The sequence below is a fragment of the Canis lupus genome, chromosome 25, assembly GCF_003254725.2.
Source record: "Canis lupus dingo isolate Sandy chromosome 25, ASM325472v2, whole genome shotgun sequence".
NCBI lineage: Eukaryota > Metazoa > Chordata > Mammalia > Carnivora > Canidae > Canis > Canis lupus.
Window position 1 is genome coordinate 19946499 of NC_064267.1, and position 21520 is coordinate 19968018.

The window sequence follows — 21520 nt, forward strand, 5'->3', positions numbered from 1 at the left end:
ATATACCTTTTCCTGTAGAAATCAGAGACTTCTTTTTTAAGAAACAAGAAAACTAGTTTTATATTTTGCACATCTTTTTGGCTATAACAAAACCATTGTCTGTCTGCTTATGTGTTTGTATCATCAAAACAATTTTTTCCCCTCATTTAATGATCTACTAAAGTACAGCTTTGCATGTTAATGTGTATCAATTATCTTTGCCACATTCAGTGGTCACATAGTAGTCCAGCCTATGGATACACTGCCTATAATTTATACAGGCCATTAGATGAGTTCTTAATACATTGCTATTGTAAATAGTGCTGAGAAAAGCATATTGCATATTGTTTATCTTTAATTATTTACTAAGCGTACTTTACATCAATAAAATTCATGGGTAAAAGGAATACATATTTTTCAATTGGGACTTAACCAACGAACTATCCGAAAAGTCAAAAACAACTTTAACCAGGAGTATAAGTACCATCATTCTTTATCTTCACAAAGCTTACACATGGAAAATGGGATTTTATTCCTTTTATATTTTAGATTTTTTTTTTAATTTATTTGACAGAGAGAGAGCACCAGCAGAGGGGAGGGGCCGAGGGAAAAGCAGACTCCCCACTGACTAGGGAGCCTCACCAGGGGCTGAATCCCAGGACCCAGAGATCATGACCCTGAGAGGAAGTCGGAAGCAGCCAACTGACTGAGCCACCCAGAGGCCCCCCTATTTCATTCCTTTAATACCTTCCCTGTAAAACAAAGACATTTTTTTTTATCTGATACACATATGTTGTAAATATTTTGCAAGGACATTCTTTTCTTATATTATTTTCTGATATACAGAGAGTTTTAATTTTTTATGTGGCTGAATCAACCTCCAGAACTCTTGCTTTTATTTATTTATTTTTTTAAAGATTTTCTTTATTTGTGAGAGACACAGGGGGAGAGAGGGAGGCAGAGACACAGGCAGAGGGAGAAGCAGGTTCCATGTAGGGAGCCCAACGTGGGACTCAATCCTGGGTTCTCCAGGATCAGGCCCTGGGCTGAAGGCGGCGCTATACCCCTGAGCTACCTGGGCTGCCCGAACTCTTGCTTTTAAAGTCATTCTTAGAATGGTCTTTGTCAACATAAAAAAACGGGCACAGAAGCATTCGTGTTTTCTTCTTTTGTACTGTATTTTGCAGATTTAACATTTTTAATCTGTATTCCATCTGGAACTTATGTTTATGAGATACAATTCTAGCTAGTTTTCTCCAAATAGCAGATATGTCATCAACATTATGAATGATTCACCTTTTCCTACTAATATGAAATGTCACCAGCATCAAGTTATAAAGTCTTAACATACACTTAGGTGTTTGGCATTTTCTTACGTGTTCCATTCATTTATCCGTCTTTTCAGCTGTTAGTCAAGGAATAATTTGCAGAAATTTGAGGTACATTTTAATAACTAGAAGGTATTCTATAAAAAAAATTTTTTTAAGTTTTTATTCTAGTTCCAGTTTGTTAACATACAGCATTGTATTATATTAGGTGCAGGTGTACAATATAGGGAGTGATTGCAAAATTTTTCTTAATTTTATCACAATGAAAAGAACAGAGACCGTACATAAAAGCTCAAAATTTCTAAAACCACAACGTTTCTATTGCGTTGTGGAATACTGATAAACATGGGAAGAGTACACATTTTCAGAAAAATGAGACTTCCTATTCACAGACAGAACCATCTTCCCAATTCCAAATCTCCTTCCAAGGTCCCTCAGTAAATGACATAGGTACAAACTGTACACAGAAGTCAGATACTGCCCTGTATCCAAAGTAATTCTGGGAATTACTTCTCTCAGCATGCACTCTTTAATAACACTCGTATAAGATGTCCATTAAAAATAAAATACCATATATACTTAATTTCATTTGTTTTTCTTTTAAGATTTTATTTATTCATGAGAGACAGACAGAGAGAGAGGCAGAGACATAGGCAGAGGGACATGCAGGCTCCCTGCTAGGAACCCGACTGGGGCTCCCAGGACCCAGGATCACGACCTGAACCAAAGGCAGATGCTCACCCACTCAGCCACCCAGGCGTCCCCTTAATTTCGTTTCTACTACTATTGAAAATCCATTAAATCACGTCAAAACTGTCTGTAAAGTGCTCCCTACGGAGAATTATGAACGGGCCCAAAGGCAGCTGAAGACATTTTGTTGCTCAGTGGGCCGGAGTGGACCCCAGGTAAGCTTCCACCAACTACTGCTGCGGGGCCACCAGAAGAAAGATGGCCAAGCGCCCTGGTGGTCAGCCAGGGCTCAGCTCTCCAGACTCAGGCCGGCAAGGTGAGCGCCTCTCCCCGTCCACCCTGCCTCCTCCCCGCCGCTGCAAAGTCCCTATCACCTGTTCATGTGGTCTCTATCATTCAAGTCATTTATCCCCAGCAACAGAATCTGCTGCACTTTCGCTGCATTGCCCCCGCTGGCAGCTTTGTGGATCTTTCTGAGACCTCTGTCTGGGATGTGGTACCCAGGGCCCGGCTGGCGAGTTTGGTACCATTCAGACGCCGCCAGAGCCGGCCCTCCGCGGGCTGATCTTGAAGCCCAAGGGCAGCTCGCCCGTTACCCCCGAAGCTAAACACGGTCTTCATCGCAAAGCTTTCAGGCTTCACAGACACAGCTTTTCGCCGCCTCTAGAGCTCAACACTTAGTGCTGGAGATAAGCCAAGCCGGCCTCGCAGCAACGTCCCAGCGACCAAGCGCCGGGGTTCAAAATCTCTCTCTGCAGAACAAATGTAACCCAGCAATGCAGCTAAACACAAATGCGCCTGTGCACCTCAGAAACTGGCGTCCCTCGCCTGCTCACAAGGAGCCCATGGCCAAGGGTGCCCAAAGCGCATGGCCCAGGAGGCCCAAGCCTCTCAAATCTCCGCGATCCCCTTGACCTGGGCTGGCTTCCCCTCAAATGTTGCCGGGACGGCTGAGCATTACGGGACATTTGCAAAAGACTCTGGGGTGAGGAAAAGTAGTCTTCCGGGCCCCTGAGTGGCTCAGTGGTTGAGCATCTGCTTTCATCAAGTCCTGATCCTGGATTTTGGGATCGAGTCCCGCACGAGACTCCCCGCAGGGAGCCTGCTTCTCCCTCTTCCTGAGTTTCTCGTGAATAAATAAATGAAATCTTAAGATAAAAAAAGTAGTATTTATATATGACTAGGGCTAGAGTGCATGAAAGCATGTTCCCCCAGAATACTTCCCTAACGAATGCTCTCCCTCAGTTGATTCCTCTTCCACATCCCTAGGGACCCCTGTCAGTCTCCATGGAATGGAGCAGATGCAGCCAACAGAAAACTGTTCTCATGGTCAGACTTGGCAATGTGTATCATCAAGTGCAAGCTCACAAGGGGAGAACAATTCATATTCCCTAGATGAAATGAAAACGCAATTCTGCATGCCTCATAATCCTCCGATTTGGCCCAGCCTTACGTTTACATTTTCTTTATTTTTATTTTTTGCTGTTATTCCCCAATTTAATCTTTAATCAATCCAAGATTTAGTTTGCAGTGTGGTACAACATTAAAGAATTTTTTTTTTCTGAGAGAGAGAGAGAGAGAGAGAGAGAGAGACACGGAGGAATATGAGCTGAAATCAACAAACACAAAAAATAAAAATAAACAGAGGCTTAACCAACCGAGCCACACACAGGCGCCCCAACACTTAAGAACTGTTTTTAAAAATAGTTATTTGCTTCTTCTAAATAATCCATCTCAGGATCCCTGGGTGGCGCAGCGGTTTGGCGCCTGCCTTTGGCCCAGGGCGCGATGCTGGAGACCCGGGATCGAGTCCCACGTCGGGCTCCCGGTGCATGGAGCCTGCTTCTCCCTCTGCCTGTCTCTCTGCCTCTCTCTCTCTCTCTCTCTCTCTCTCTGTCTCTGTGACTATCATAAATAAATAAAAATTTTTAAAAAATGATCCATCTTTTCTCACCTAGCTTAAAATGCCACTTTATCATACATTCTGTTATGTTTTTCTGTTTCTGGGTTTTACACTGGATTCAACTGACCTTGAATCAGTACTCTAGTATTTTAACTTCTTTATACATATGTTTTAGTATCCAATACAGGTCCATAGTTCCCCTTCTTAATCTTCTCTTTTTTAATATTCTCTTGGCAATATTTACCTCTACGTTACTTGAGATGAATTTTTAATCACTATGCCAAATTTAAAGAATTCATGGAGAGAATTTCTAATTAGGTTAAGAGAATTAATGGTAACAGAATCAATCAACTTGAATCAGTGTATTTAGATGCACGTTATGCCTTTGCGCTTAAGTCTAATTTGACATCCCTCCTTAGCTTCCAGGAGGTTTTTTCCCCTTATGTAAATCCTGCATACACCTCGTGATGTGTTTATATCCTGGCTTTTTCTTTTTTCTAATGAAATATTTTCCCATTATAACTTGTAAGTGGTCACTCTTTTGATATCTGTGTATTTATTTGGTAATGAAAGTAAAGCACTTTTTAAACTGCATGTTTGTTAACAAAAGTTGGCAGTTTCTCGTAGGTACTCAGGGAAGGCACGGATTGGATGGGAAAGATTTCACCAGAAAGATCTATATGAAGAATGGTATGATGCGGTTGAAAAAAAAAAATCAAGTAAAATACAAACAGGATAGTCTGTTCATATTTATGTGTATGTGATACACACACACACACCCCGAGGCTGTATACGAATGTCTACAGAAACTTCTTTAATGTGGTGGTAATTGATCCATTAATTAATTACAACTGGACTACACGCGATATTGTGGGTGAGGCAGATAGAAAAAAGCAGGAGCAAACCCATGACAACAGCTAATACAAAACTAGCTACCCCCAAACTCACTCACCAGATTCCTATTACATTTGTTAATGATTTTAAGGATTAAGCAAAGTAGGAGCCCCTGACTGGCTTAGTTGATAGAATATGCAACTCTTGGTCTTGGGGTTGTGAGTTTAAGCCTCATATTGGGACTATAGCCTGCTTAGAAAAGGGGAGGAGTGGGGGCTTAGTCAGGCATCTGCCTTCAGAAGCTCAGATCACGATCTGAGGGTCCTGGGATCAAGCCCCATATCAGGCTACCTGGTCGGTGGGGAACCTGCCTCTCCCTCTCCCTTTGTTGCTCCTTATCCTTGTTTTTTCTCTGTCAAATAGAACAACAAAAAAGAAAGAAAAGAAAAGAAAAGAAAAGAAAAGAAAAGAAAAGAAAAGAAAAGAAAAGAAAAGAGAAAGAAAGGAAGGAAGAAAAGGAAAAGAAGAGAAGAGAAGAGAAAGGAAAGGAAAGGAAAGGAAAGGAAAGGAAAGGAAAGGAAAGGAAAGGAAAGGAAAGGAAAGGAAAGGAAAACAAAAAAGAAAAGAAAAGAAAAGAAAAGAAAAGAAAAGAAAAGAAAAGAAAAGAAAAGAAAAGAAAAGAAAAGAAAAGAGAAAAGAAATTGACCAACAAAACCTAACAGAAACTACTGTTGCACAAGATGCACCAGCAAAATTGGGAAGTTTGTTGTCTATTTTTACAGCAAGACAAATGCATAGATAGAAGTGTAGGCACTTATTTCAGAGGCCATTTAATGCCATTTTGTGTGTGTAGGTTGCATGATTTGACAAGAAGTTGTTTGGAATGAGCAACCTAGAAACTAAGGGGGTCTGCGTCTTCAGAAATTGCTGCTGGAATGACCTACAGAACTCTGGAGACCACTAGGGTCCCTTCTGAGAGAGTGGCTAGTTCCAGGGCAGATATGTTCATTGGTGGAAGAGCAATGAACAAAAACAAAGGGGTAACAACAACAAGAAACCATTTCTTGGCCCTATTCAGCTTAGCTAGACCAAATGGTTTTGGTGCGTGTGAATGATTGCAACTATGAGCATCAAGCATTTGTCTCTTACAGGTGCCAGCTAGAAAATTATCTTTTGTCCCCTTAGAATCCCCCAGGGTGACTTATGAGACCAGTAGAGGCTCTCTGTAGTGACAACTGAAGAGAAGACTGACATTTCCTAATGCAACCTGCGATGAGAGGCAACGGCATTACCAGGCTATAAGGAGATAGGAACTCCACACCAGGACTCCAGGTACGTTAAAGAATTTGGTTGACTGTAGTGTTTTTCTATAGATCAGAGATACTCAAAGAGTATATGGTAGTCCAACTCTGAGCTTCTTTGTTCCTTGGTCAAATGCTATGTGGATCCCCCAAAGACTTTCTCACAATCACCTGAAACCTAAGATTTCCAATTCCCAGACTTCTGTGGAAAACAATTTTGGATCTAGAACAGACATCCTCTAGAAAGTTCCTGATTAGAACTCCCATCCCCATCTGAGTCTCATATATGTCCTGGTTCAACATTGCCGCATACTCATCTGGTAGTTATACTAATGAAAATAACAAAGTGTTAGGGTAATATAGGTTTTATGACGAAAAACAACTGAGATATAAATGCTTTACCAAATCCCTTAGCTCAGGTTTTCCAATTCTACTTCAGGGCTGTCATGAATGTCTTCTCCTTTTAAGAGTTGCCAAGAAATTCACCACACACTTTCCATTGGGGCACCTGGGTGGCTCAGTCCATTAAAAGGCTTCGTTAAGGGAATCCCTCGGTGGCTCAGTGGTTTAGTGCCTGCCTTTGGCACAGGGCGAGATCCTGGAGTCCTGGGATCGAGTTCCACATCAGGCTCCCTGCATGGAGCCTGCTTCTCTCTCTGCCTGTGTCTCTGCCTCTCTCTCTCCTCTGTGTCTTTCATGAATGAATAAATAAAATCTTAAAAAAAATAAGGCTTCTGGGATCCCTGGGTGGCGCAGCGGTTTGGCGCCTGCCTTTGGCCCAGGGCGTGATCCTGGAGACCCGGGATCGAATCCCACATCGGGCTCCCGGTGCATGGAGCCTGCTTCTCCCTCTGCCTATGTCTCTGCCTCCCTCTCTCTCTCTGTGACTATCATAAATAAAATAAAAAATAAAAAAAATAAGTTTTTTTTTTTTTTTTTTTTTTTTAAATAAGGCTTCTTTAGCTCAGGTCAGGACTCAGGGGCCTTGGGGTTGCCCTGCCTCGAGTTCTCTGCTCAGCAGGGAGTCTACTTCTCCCCCTTCCTCTGTCTCCACCCCCATTTGTGTCCTCTCACACTCAAAAATATAAAAATCTTTAAAAAACAACCAACGGGGATCCCTGGGTGGCGCAGCGGTTTAGCGCCTGCCTTTGGCCCAGGGTGCGATCCTGGAGACCTGGGATCAAATCCCACGTTGGGCTCCCGGTGCATGGAGCCTGCTTCTTCCTCTGCCTATGTCTCTGCCTCTCTCTCTCTCTCTCTCTCTCTCTCTGTGTGTGTGTGTGTGTGACTATCATAAATAAATAAAAATTTAAAAAAAAACAACCAACAGTTTTTCATAACTGGTTATTTATTCTTTTGGACATCTCTCCCCTTGCAGTCCACTCTATCTACTGAGGAAAACTGAAACTATGTCGTAATTAAACCATGATGAGAATTTGAGGGCTCCAGTGTGTTGAGGATGACCTGGGCCATAGTCTACTGGAGATCCCTGACCTGGGAGAACCACCTCAAAGGGACCCAAAGTTAAATCAGAAACGTGTACTGAAAACCTGTATTCTGGCATTGTGGGAGTCAGTGAGGGAACAACAAACATGACATTGCGGTGTTCACGGAGTAGAGGCGAGTTTAATGCCACATCTCAGGTGAGCTCAAAGGGCCTATGGAGTCATGTAAAAATAAGGGTAGTGAGTCAGGGATGGATGCACAGGAAGAAGCAGTATCAAAGCTAAAATTAAAGAATGAAAAGGGGTTAGCCAGTGAGAGGGAGAGAAGCACATTCCAAAAAGAAGGGATAGTGTATCAGTGAGGGTCCAAACAGGAGACAAACCACTTAGTAATTTGAACAGGGAACGTTTAATATAAAAAAATGATGAACTGTAACAGTAGATCAACTATAAAGATGAGAAAAGAAATCCAAATACTAAGGTGCAAGATTACCCAAGAAAGATTACCCGAATGGGTAAATCCCAAGGCTGGGATTCAGATCTCATTGAAGGAGATGTCTGAACTACAGTCAGAGTTGCCTGGCCAAAGCTAGTCCATGCTACTCATCATGCGAACAGGAACTATCCTTCAGGAGTGCAGGGAGTCCTGTCTGATAAATGGATGTATAGAGAGTGTCAGGGCACAATGAGCCCACGGACCAGCAGAGCAGTGCAAGGCCTCCAGTGTATCATATGCACATGCAGAAGGATGCAACAAACCCCTTAGGGATACAGCAGAGTTAAGACTAAGGACTGGATGCACAGAGTGAGTAGGGTGTCAAGAGCATTTGCTGGGTGCATGGTATCCATTATAGGCAGGTCACTGCATGCTCTGGAGTGCACAGCTGGAAAGAGTACTTCTGATGCTGGTCAAGGGGGGTTGGGGGGGGACAAGGGAGAATAAAGTAGGGGATAGGAAGAAGAGAAGAAGAAGGAAAGGAGGAGGAGAAGGAGAACACAAAGAAGACGAAGATGAAGATGAAAGAAGATGAAGAAGAAGAAGGGAAGCAAACCAGAACATGGGCCAGGGCCAGTTGCTCAATCTCCAGGCAAACAGGAACAACCCTCTGGGACACAAATGAGTTGAGGCTGGTAATTGGATGCACAGAGGAAGTCAGACATACAGGACTCAAACTTCTCTGCCATCCATCGTGCTGCAATCACACCTTCTTTAGCAACTTTGGACCCCCCTCCCAAGTTAGCTCTTCTGTGGTACTGTCTTCAGACTTCTCTGTCCCATCTTTTCATTACTATCTCATCATCATTTAGTAATTCTTTATATTTACTTCCACGGTTTAAAATACTATGTCATATCCATCTTCTGATTGGACCCAGACTAATATAGAGGCCAGGGAGTTGCACTCTTCGGATTAGTCTTCTAGAGGATCTACCATAGAGAGCACAGTTGAACTGTAGCTCAAAATGTAGACACAGCTGCTACATTTTCATATCCATCGTAGCACTCACACCAGGGCCTTGGGTCTCTGCTAGGCTGTCCAGCCAATGACTTAGCACAGAAGGAATACTAAAACCAAGTCATTTCTGTCTCCCATAGGACTCCTCTACAGGCAAGCTTCTGATGGGGACTCAAGATCAGAAAACCCCAAGGGCCTGCGCTCTGATTCTCCAACAGGGGCTTGCCCTAAGATCCACGGTACAACTTTTCCCAACCACTGACACCATGAATAGCATAGGGTCTACTGGATCCTGTGACCAAAGCAGTGGGGACTCCTAAGCACAGCCTGCACCTGCTGCACAATTCATCTGCTCTGAGACCACTGAAGTCTTGCATTCTTTAGTTTCACCAAGGTGTATGGATGAAAGGAGTACTCAATGTAGGACAAGGTTTCCCAACCTTGTACCATGGACATGGTGGGTTGTTGTGGAGGCCTCTCTTGGGTATGTTTACCAGCACTCCTGACATCGACCCACTAGATGCCAGCAACGTCCTCAGTTGTGAGGCTCGAAAATGTCTCCGGACAAATCTATTGTTAGCAGTGTCTATAGCTAATAATACTGCATTGCATACTTAAAATTTGCTAAGAGGGTAGATCTTGTGTCAAGTGTTCTTACCAATTAATTAATTAACTAATTAATAAGAGCAGGAAGAAACTTTGGGAGGTGATGGGTAGGACTATGGCTTTAAGGCAGTGATGATTTCACAGAGGTCTACACTTATGCACAAACTCACCGAATTCGATACATAAGTATGTACAGCTTTTGACATGTCAAAAAACAGGTCTCCAGACACTGCCAAATGCTCCCCGAGGAGAATTATTCTCCCACCACCCCACCCCCAACACATTGAGAATTAGTGGTGTAAAATATGCTACCTCCAGAACCCAAAGAGGTCTCCCAGTTTCTGTCTTTGTGAAAAGGTATTCAAAATGTGGCAGTTTTTATTTCACTCCTGCGAGAATATCCTGGCATGCCCACTAGATGCCTCAAAACTTCACGGATATGTCAATTCATGTGGTCTTACCAAGGGCCCAAAGCGTTATAGCCTCTTACTGCTCCTCATGTCAAATTAGCATGGTGTCAGTATGATAGGCCCAATGAGATATTCTGGGGATGTTCAAATGGCCTAGCTTCATGAGTTAATAAAACACCGAGGCAAATGAAATGAATGGACACTTTGTCTATACTCTATGAATATGAACTATTTCTGATTCACTAGCGGAATAGAAAAGAATGCATTTGCCGTATCAGTGGTGACATACCATGTACCTGACGTCTTATTAATCTGTTCTGGAAGCAATAAGAGGCGCACAATAACTGCGGAACGACTCTTTGTTTAAGGTGACAGTAACTACAGATATTTGCCACAATCTATCCAGTCTCTGAATGGGCCAGACTAGTGAATCAAGCAGAAATGTGATAGAGCTCACCAGCTTTTCATCCTTTAGCACTATCCCACTGCCTAGCTCTCCTAGCACTATCCCTCTGCATCTCTCCTAGGAGAGGATGCAGGGTTGTTTTTGGTTTACCCTACCAAATGAAGGCTTGGAGACCATTTCAGAGGTTTCTGCTTGGACTCTTTAAATTTTTTTTTTTATCAATTATATTTCCTTATTCAGGAGAGACACAGAAAGAAAGGCAGAGACATAGGCAGAGGGAGAAGCAGGCTCCCTGCTGGGAGCCCGATGTGGGGCTCAATTCCCGGACTCTGGCATCATGCTCTGAGCTAAAAAACTAACAATTTTGACAAGAAACACTTTTAGCTACTGTAAAATCATACAGCAAAAAAACTATTGCAAATGACATCAATCTATATTACAAAGGATCCTGAATTATACGATACAATGTTCTTCACGTTGTCCTGTCAGAATAATTGTCTTCTACCGAATCGATCACATGCTGACATTTTTCACTATACCTGTAAGTTAATACTCTTCTTATTAAGTTAAACTTTCTGCCTTCAGAAATTGTTACCACTCTTGACCAAATACTAAGATTCACACATACAAAAAAAAACTTTACCTTTTAGCATTGTCAACTGCATTGACATTTGCTCCTTCTTCCACTAAAAATGCCACCATTTTCCTTTTGTCGTTTTTTACAGCAAGTAAAAGCGGTGTGAAGCCATCCTGTAAAAGTGCAAACAAAATTTGTAATTTACAAAATTACATATTTGGATAATGAATCGTAAAAATTCTAAACCATCCTGTAACTTAAACATGTAACAGAGACCTTAAATAAAATTAGCCCCTTCGTTCTCAACCCTCCATGGTTTCACCAGCTGTTCCTTCTTTTTAAAATTCTGCTTTCTCAGGGAGTGTGGGTGGCTCAGTTGCCCAAGCATCTGCCTTCAGCTCATGAGCTCAGGTCATGATCCCAGGGTCTCAGGATGGAGTCCCTCTTTGCTCCCTCTGCAGCAAGGAGTCAGCTTCTCCCTCTTTCTCTGCCCCTCCCCTCCACTCGTGCTCGCTCTCCTGCTCGCTCGCTCGCTGTCTCTCTCAAAAACATAAAATCTTTTTAAAACGTAAAATAAAAATAATAAAATAGACCTCCTCTTCCTCTTCAACAGATTACCTGCAGTCATTCCACAAACTCGCTTTAAACATTGCCTGGCTCCAAGGATCTTTGCTGCTCTCACAATATAGATTATGATATACTCTAGTTATTTTATTCCACACCATCTAAACCAACAGCTTCTAGAGGGGAGGGTTATTTTTTATCTCTGTATCTCCACTCTCTAAACCATAGTAGTAAATATTTAAAGTATTGTTATTGATTTTAATGGATATCTCTGGAGTACTGTTTCTTCTCTTACAGTCCAAAGAACACATAATTTCCAAGAGATACTGTGCCCCAAAAGAAAGATTCAATGATCATCTATGTTTGTGAAATATGACAAAACCGCACTATACATCTTGCACAAATGAACTCCATTTACATTTGCTTATCCCCATTTGACAATTCCTTTTTTTGTAGCAAACATTAATACTTGAGAAATAAGAGTTCCCAGGGATATAGTTTTAAGAACTTTCCAATAAAAAGGTAAAGGTTTCCTCCAGGTTGTACAAACTTGCTTGATTCTCTTCTATCAATGGTATGGGGATCCCAGATGTCAACATAAAACACTCCTGCTCCAAATGAGTCACTAAGGAGATGGACTCTGAATGAAAAGAGCTAGGTTTCAGGGCAGCTGGCTGCGTAGACAGTTGAGTGACTCTTGATTTTGTCTCAGGTGTGATCTCAGGGTCGTGGGATCCAGCCCCACGTTGGATTCGGGGCTCCCCTGGCACTCAGCACCAAGTCTGTTTAAGACACTCTCTCTCTCCCTCTCCCTCTCCACCTCCCCTACCCCCACAAGCCTGTGCATATGTGCTGTCTCTCTAAAACACATAAATTCTTTTAAAAATTAAAAAGAAAAATAAATAAAAATAAAAGAAACAAGCTTCAAATGAATTTTGACGGCTTAATACTAATCTTTGGTTAAGGAGGGCACACAATGAGATGAGCACTTGGTGTTATTCTTTATGTGGGCCAATTGAACTCCAATAAAAAAAAATTTTTTTTTAATTAATAAAATAGGGATCCCTGGGTGGCGCAGCGGTTTAGCGCCTGCCTTTGGCCCAGGGCGCGATCCTGGAGACCCAGGATCAAATCCCATGTCGGGCTCCCAGTGCATGGAGCCTGCTTCTCCCTCTGCCTGTGTCTTTGCCTCTCTCTCTCTCTCTCTCTCTCTCTCTATCATAAATAAATAAATAAAAATTTTAAAAAAATAAAGCTTTAAAAAATTTTAAAAAATAAAAACAATAAAATATTAAAAATAAGTAACTACATAAATAGTCCTTGGACTTTCCCCTATTATACCATGATAAAGTTTTATCTTAACTGTTAGAAAGCGCAGTATGAGATTTTTTTTTCATTTTTACCCGTTTATTTAATTCATTACCATATAGTGTATTATTAGTTTCAGAGGTAGAAGTCAGTGATTCCTCAGTCTTATGTAACAGCCAGGACTCATTCCATCATGTGCCCTCCTTAACGTCCACCACCCAGTTATCCCATCCTCCCACTCCACCCCTCCAGTGACCTTCAGTTTGGCTCCTATGATTAAGAGTCTCTTATGCTTTGTCTCCCTCAGTCTCTCTGGTTTAAGTTTTTCTCTTCTTCCCCTATGATCCTCTGTCTTGTTTCTTATATTCCACATATGAATGAGATCATATGAGAATTGTCTTTCTCTGACTGACTTAGGGTATTACGCTAAGTGAATTAAGTCAATATGACATTTTATTCTCAATTATACTAATTCTGGGAACCTAATGCACATCTACTTCTAAAGAAACCTGTTTGTATTCTAGTTTCTACTATCATTGCTATTTATGATTATTTTATAATTTAGACAAAGTGTAAATCAGAAATAAAAATGTCATGACTTATCAATAAAAATTCTAATACTAGATGAGCACTGGGTGTTTACATGTTGGGAAACTGAGTTTAAGTAAAAAATATTATTCAAAAATTCTAATACTGCTTTATACGGATTTTTTTAGTATAATATAAGCTACTAAATTAATTGCATATTTAGGGAATAATACCAAGGAGAAAGATAATATTGTCTGAAATATGCATAATCTATCCAAGTAGAACCAGGATTAACCTCATATGGCTTGCAGATATTCCAAAAGGAACATGATTACTGTACATATAAAGAAAAAATGTTTGTGAAAAAACCGACTTTCAATTCCTAACTTAGAAAATTCATTCCGAGGCACCTGGGTGACTCAGAGGTTGAACATCATTATCCCAGGGTCCTGGGATCGAGCCCACATCAGGATCCCCATAAGAGTCTGCTTCCCCCTGTGCCTAGCTCTCTGCCTCTCTGTCTCTGGGTCTCCCATGATTACTGAATAAAGAAATGAAAAAAAATTAGGAGACAAACTGAAAAGTCAATCTGAATCCTAGGAAATTAACATAAAATACAAAAAATATATTATCAATTAACAGGGATTGTCTTGAAAATCTTGAAATCTTTATCAACATACACCATAAAACAGTAATTGTAATCTCAATGCTTATGGAGGCAAAGCAGGTGACACGAGTCAGTGAAGAACCTAGTCGGGGACACGAGCAAACTAGAGACACATGCCTCATATAAAGGGACAGCCTCTGCACAGCATACCAAACAGCAGCATGGACTCAAGGTACGAGAAGTCATCTGTAAGAAAAGCTCAAAATCCAGAGTTCTACATGTGTGTCATAATTTTAAATCTTAGCTCAACTGACAGTGGAAACTAAATATATCTGGGAGCCACATTTAGTCTATAGCCTACTTGTGTTTTTCTATTCGCTGTGACTGTTTCCAACGGCTGTGCATAAAACAAATACTTGGACATCAATCCTTTCCTAAAGCATCAGGATCACGTTTTACCAACAAATTAGGCCCCACCTTCTAATGAAAATTGCTATGAAGACTCATAACACCTACTGTCAGAATTTTCCAATGCTTGTTTCAACTACAATCTATTTGTATTTACTTCCCTCAGATTGCTAACCGAACAGACAATGAGTTCAGAGGAATGCTGAAGCAAAGTTATTAAAACAATTACCATCTGTATTGTCACTAACTACATGCTGAATGTTAAACACTACTGCCCTGATTATGCCAGGGCCCTGTGAATTTGAAAGACATCCTAAGATAGTCTTTTGCACAGCTTCAACTAAAAAGGAAGGTTCATGGATTTCTACTGCTGCTATTGGAAAAACCCTGCTTGTACTAATCAGAATGGTAGCAAAACATGTAAAATCTTTAAAGGGTCAGATGCTACTTATTAAAAGACTACTCATAAAGACTTCCCATCTGGGTGCCAGGGAATGATAGTTGGAGAAAAGGTAACTATTTTTCAAGCCAACACAGATGCCCAATAATTTCATCTCTAATTCTCATAGAGATACAGACAGATGAAAGAGTGGAAGGAAGTAGCCAGTATCAAACGTCAGCTCTTGCAAAGATTTAATATTTTTACATCTCTAAATTTGTATATGTATACTTACCCATTCAGTAGTTCTTAGCCAAGAGTTGTATCAGAATCTCAAAAAACTATTTCCAAATCTCTGTGTACACATGTTATTGGATTTACTCCGTCGAAAGCTTCACGGGACAGTTTTGGCTTGTATATTCTTTTAAAGTTCCCTAGTTGACTGTGATTCACCAGCACAATTCTAGCTGAGAACCAGTGCAGTATACAACCATGTCAGTCTCCTCTTTCACCTATGTGGCCAATTCTCCCTATCACTTGAGGATTCCGCCAAAAACAGAAATGAGTCATTTATCAAACCTGCATTCAATTTCCATGGCTAGAGGTTATAACAAGGAACAGTAAACTCAAAAATGCAACTTGATTCCATTATTTACACACTCCTCACTTCCCATCAAGACATTCTAGATTTGCAAGCAGAGTTTAGAGTTTTGTCAAAGTGGCTATTGCTGCCAAATACGATACTATGTCAGTTGATTATTTGTTCTTTCCTCTTCTTGGCCACTTTTTTAATAAATATTTTTATTTACTCCTTCATGAGAGACCGAGAGAGAGAGAGAAAGAGAGAGAGAGAGAGAGGCAGAGACACAGGCAGAGGGAAAAGCGGGCTCCACTCCAGTAGCCTGATGTGGGACTCGATCCTGGGACCACGGGATCATGCCCTGAGCTGAAGGCATATGCTCAATCGCTGAGCCGCCCAGGTGACCCTCTTCTTGCCCACATAATCAACCATCTGTTCACTGCCAATCTGATTTCCTCAGAGTCCTCCTAGAATCCATCTCTAGACAAGTTTACAACACACTCACTGGTTCCTAAAGTAAAAATTATTATCCCTGCAAATTGAAGAAACCTTACCTAAACATAAAAACTGAAGAAAGACAAACACAATGAAAAAAAAAACCTCTTCTAGTGATTTCCCCTCATTTGCCGATTTTCCAAATTGCTCGGCATATTTCTGACTCCTTTCTCCTTTTCCCCTCTTTTGTCCCTCTTAAGTCAAGGCTGATAAAAGATAACTCCGACCCTGTTAATAAATCGCTTTTTGATCAAAAAGGAACTTCTCAACGGCAGCAAGATTTGATACTGTAAAACACATTTGTTTTGTGTTTTAAGACAAAGCGTGTTTCCAACGCAAATTTTGCTTTCCTCTGTTGACACTAAATAATAAAACAAACTGGGTCAGAAAAAACTTTTGAAAATAAAGCTTCAGAACACATTCTGTGTTCTCATAAATATTTGCCATAAATACATAAAAGAAAGCTGCATTCTCTAATGCTTCTTCAGAGGTACCATTCTTTAGGGGCAACTGAGTGGCTCAGTCCGTTCAGCATCTGACTCTTGGTCTAAACTCAGGTGATGATCAGAGTCATAAGATCCAGCCCTCAGCCAGGCTCAGCGCAAAGTCTACTTCAGATTCTCACCCTCTTTCTTTCCCTCTGCACCCATACCACCCCCTGCTTGCACATGTTCGCTCACTTCCTCTAAAATAAATAAAATCTCATGGCTGAATAATATTCCATTGCGTACATATACCATGGATTACTCAGCAATTAGAAACAAAAAATACCCACCATCTGCTTCAACATGGATGGAACTGGAGGGTATTATGCTGAGTGAAGTAAGTCAATCAGAGAAGGACACACATTATATGGTCTCATTCATTTGGGGAATATAAAAAAGTGAAAGGGAAATAAAGGAGAAAGCAGAGAAAACGAGTGGGAAATATCAGTGAGGGCGACAGAACATGAGAGACTCCTAACTCTGGGAACCAAACAAGGGGTGGTGGAAAGGGAGGTGGGTGGGGGGTTGTGGTGAATGGGTGACGGGCACCAAGGGGTGGGGCACTTGACGGGACAAGCACTGAGTGCTGTGCTGTACGTTGGCAAACTGAACTCCAACTAAAAAAAATTTTTAAAAGAAAAAAAAAATAAAATAAATAAATAAACCCTGGAATGTGAGCTGGAAAGAAAAAAAGAAAAGAAAAGAAAAGAAAAGAAAAGAAAAGAAAAGAAAAGAAAAGAAAAGAAAAGAAAAGAAGAAAAGAAAAGAAAAGAAAAGAAAAGAAAAGAAAAGAAAAGAAAAATATTTTTAAAAAAGGAAGGAAGGAAGGAAGGAAGGAAGGAAGGAAGGAAGGAAGGAAGGAAGGAAGGAAGGAAGGAAGGAATATTATGGTGAGCCTGGGTGGCTCAGTGGGTCAAGCATCTCCCTCTGGTTATGGTCATGATCCCACTCCTGACATCAAGCCCCATGCATCAGGCTACCTGGCTCAGTGGGAAGGCCTCTTCTTCCCCTACCTCTGCCTTTCCTCCCTACTCATGTGTGCTCTCTCTCATGCTCTCTTTCTCTCAAATAAATAAAATCTTCAAAAATAAAAAGTATTGTTATTTAAAGCAGAAGCTTAGACAATTATTTCAAAATATTTTCATTCAGGAAATGCTTGAACTTCCAAATATGAAAAATCGACTCTATCTATGGCACGCAACAGTGTTTCTGCAAGGGCAGCCACTGAAGGTAATGCACGTCAAAGAAAGCACAGGGAGACTGGCGAGTGTGGTCATCACCAGCTCCCCATAGACACCTACCACCCCACTGAGGAACTACACAGGCTGAGCAGGAGCTACTCTCCAGAATGGGAGACCTCACCGTGGCACATGGCTGGCAGAGTGGCTACCAGCACAAGTAGATACCCCCTGTAGGATGTCATGACCTGATCCCCTTGCTCTCATCTTCTGAACCTTAGGGCCTAGAGCGCCCACGGCCTATTACAACTTGCTGCTTTCTCCTCTCGTTTACACTCACCCAAGCTACTCTCTGGGTCATGGTCTCCTACTTATCCCCAGAAGCATTCATCTCCTAAGCCCCCGCACAGCATTCGGCCTCCATCATCACCACACTCCCCTCTAGGCCTTCAATCCTTTCTGGGCTCTGAGAGCACCATCTACTCTCAGGCACTAATGGGAAGATTTTCTTTCTGGGGTGGAAGGGTGGCTAGCAGACAGAAAGTTGCCTTTCTATATGTATTACTTTTCTCTTTCCCTCCCCCTGGCTTGGTTTTGGAGTTGTTTCCATGATGACAGGACCTGATGTATAAAATTCCGTGTCCATGTGTTCATATATATGTGCCTATCTACATATACATGTACATATACATATATATAAAAAAAACCTTTTGAAGCTATATATATATATATATATATATATATATATATATAAAGTCAAATACATTGTAAAAAAAAAAAGTTGATGTGTACCTTGTTTTTGGCCTCTATATCTGCTTTGTGTAAAACCAGCTTCTTTGCTATGGAGACGTTCTCTTCAGAGACCGCATAATGGAGAGCGGTGTTGCCCTCGTTGTCCGTAATACTTGTATCACTACCGTGTTTGAGCAGAATAGTTGCACATTCCTCTTCTTGGCATTGTACAGCCTGTCAGCATTACACCAAGAAACAGAATGTAAATTCTGGGAATTTAAAGGAAACATGCCACAAGTTTCACCAATGAGTTATGTTTAAATGCAACAAATGTTCATTCCAAGTACTTCAATCCAATCCATCTCAGGCAGATATAGCTGTGACCACGCACCTTCATTAGAGGTGTCCTGTTTTCATCATCACGGAGGTTGAGCTGGCATTTCCGGTCTACCAGGAGAGACACCACACCTACATGGCCACAGGAACAGGCCAAGTGGAGAGCAGTCCTATGATTGTGAAAGGACTTGTCAGGAAATTACAGTGTACCTTCTCAAAACATGCAAATTAATTCATATAATTGTAAATGTTAAATAGTATGTTATTCTCATGACTCCAAAACAAAGATTTAGTTTTCTTTGGAAGAAAGTACAATATTTATTAGTGATTATTCACCACTCTATTAAAAGAACAGCCTATCTGTTTAGGAAGAGCATGATCTCAGGAGGCAGCTCAACCTGGGTTTGATTCCTACTTTTACTCTGTCACTTAACAGTGACCACTTAGCCTTATCGCAATTTCCTCATCCACAAAATGAGCATAAAAATAGTCATCTCGGGTCACCTGTCTGACTCACTCTGAAGAGCATGGGACTCGATCTCAGGAGCCAGGGCTTCGAGGACACTGTTGGTTATAGAGGTTACCAAACAATAGTAATAATAAATAAAATAAAAGGTAGTTATCTCACAAGACCTCTTGTCGTGATCCTTAAGCGAGGATCCATGCAAAGTGTTTAGAATACTAGTTCCTATTATAACTATTACTACAACTTACAAAGACCCACTACAATTAGGTAAAATGATCCAATTATGCCTACTTTGCAGCTACGTTTAAGGATGAGCAAGAATACTCTATTTCAATGATTCCAAGATGCTCATTTTGTCACCTTTTAATATTCTGACATTGGAATCCAATTTCTAATTCAAAATGTCTTAAAACTATAACTGGAATGATTTTTAAAAATTTCTTCTTGGAGTTAAAAATAGATCTGCCCTATGACCCAGCAATTGCACTGCTGGGGATTTACCTCAAAGATACAGATGCAATGAAATGCAGGGACACTTGCACCCCGATGTTTATAGTTATGTCCACAATAGCCAAACTGAGGAAGGAGCCTCAGTGCCCATCGAAAGATGAATGGATAAAGAAGATGTGGTTTATGTATACAATGGAATATTGCTCAGCCATTAGGCACAAGAAATACCCACCATTTATTTGCGTAGACGTGGATGGAACTGGAGGGTATTATGCTGAGTAAAATAAGTCAATCGGAGAAGGACAAACATTATATGGTCTCATTCATTTGGGGAATATAAAAATAGGGAAAGGGAATAAAAGGAAAAGAGAAAAAATGAGTGGGAAATATCAGAAAGGGAGACAAAACATAAGAGACTCCTAATTCTTGGAAATGAACTACGGGGTGTGGAAGGGGAGGTGGGCGGGGGGGGTGTGACTGGGTGACGGGCATGAGGGGGGCACTTGATGTGATGAGCACTGTTATTCTGTATGTTCGCAAATTGAACACCAATAAAAAATAAATTTACATTAAAAAAAACCCACAGGCTTTTCCTAAGGAATTCCCTTCCTCAGAGTCCCTCTTCCCCAAATGAATGTTAACATTTTCTTAAATTTCTTCTGTCAATAAAAGTACCTTTGTATCAAGAAACACACACACACACACACACACACACACACATTTCTTCTTGGCACATAAATAGTGGGGCATCATACAATCTACGGTGTGCCTTAAATGAAATAATGACATATACAGCAGGTCTGTTACACTTCTAGTCATATGCTTGGAATTATATTGTTCAAGAACTAAAATAATTTTTAGTTGAAAGCATTACGGGAATAGAGGACTAAAAGAACACAAGAATTTATTTAAAGTAACCCTTACTTTGATTTTCAAGGAATTTTAAGCCAAAAGAACTCAGGATTCAAAGAAATGGGAACAGCTCATTACATTTGGGGGGGGTGGGGAAGCTCATTTTAATTAATAGAAAATGTTTAGATTCATAGAAATCAAGTATTTCCAATTACCAATATTAGTATTTAATATTACTGAAATGTCAAAAGGGCGGGAAATCTTTTACAATTTCAGAAATGTTTTCCTTTGACAGGAAGTTCCAAGGAAAAGCTTCATGTGAGATTAAGTCCTAATACTTCCATTTAAAATTTCTCACCTTAGGGGCACCCGAGTGGCTCAGTTGATTGAGTGCCCAACTTTTGGTTTTGGCTCAGGATGATCTCAAGGTCGTAAGATGGAGCCCCACATTAGGCTCCATGCTCAGGGTGGAGTTTGCTTGGGTTCCTCTCTCTCCCTCTGTCCCTTCCCTCTCCCATGACCTTCTCTCTCCTTTTAAAATAAACACATCTTTTAATATTTACAAAATAAAATAAAATTTCTCATCTTAAGATTGCCTGGCTGGCTCAGTCAGTAGAGCATATGTCCTTAAATATCGAGCCCATGTTGAGTAGAGGAGGGGCAAGAGGGCGGAAGAGGAGGGTCCCCAAATCACCTGTCTCCACCAAATTACCTAGAAAACCTTCAAATTATCCTGAAAATCTATATATTCAGCCTGAGAATTAAAGAGAGAACACCTGGAATGCTACAGTGAGAAGAGTTTGCGCTTCTATCAAGGTAGGAAGACGGGAAAAAAGAAATAAACAAAGGCCTCCAAGGGGGAGGGGCCCAGGAGGAGCCGGGCTGAGGCCGGGGCGAGTGTCCCCAGGACAGGAGAGCCCCGTCCCGGAGACGCAGGAGCTGCACCGACCTTCCCGGGCGGAAAGGGGCTCGCAGGGAGTTGGAGCAGGACCCAGGAGGGCGGGGATGCCCTCGGGCTCCCGGGGACAGTAACAGAGGAACTGCGCGCCCAGGAGAGTGCGCCGAGCTCCCTAAGGGCTGCAGCGCGCACGGCGGGACCCGCGGGACCCGGAGCAGCTCGGAGGGGCTCGGGCAGAGGAAGAGGCTCCGTGCGGAGGGGGCTGCGCGGTTCCAGGAGCAGCTCCGGGGGGCTCGGGCGGCGGCTCCGCGGAGGGGGTTG

At 41.5% G+C, this 21520-nt stretch overlaps 1 protein-coding gene across 11 annotated transcripts in view; it reads right to left on the minus strand.

The window, feature by feature from the left end:
* The window catches only part of LOC112670194 (ankyrin repeat domain-containing protein 26-like), a 212535-nt gene that overhangs the window by 137066 nt on the left and 53949 nt on the right, over nt 1-21520 (minus strand). For 10 of the 11 annotated variants that reach the window (XR_007405833.1, XR_007405834.1, XM_049101118.1 and 7 more), the window contains 3 exons: nt 18589-18703; nt 18258-18431; nt 11000-11106 (listed from right to left, as the gene is read on the minus strand). Coding sequence is in view for 9 of the 11 variants with exons in the window: in XM_049101116.1 (XP_048957073.1) it covers nt 11000-11106; nt 18258-18431; nt 18589-18703 (396 nt within the window). In the remaining 2 variants the exon portion in view is untranslated. The remainder of the gene's footprint in view (nt 1-10999; nt 11107-18257; nt 18432-18588; nt 18704-21520) is intronic. The other variant, XM_049101120.1, reaches the window with a different exon arrangement.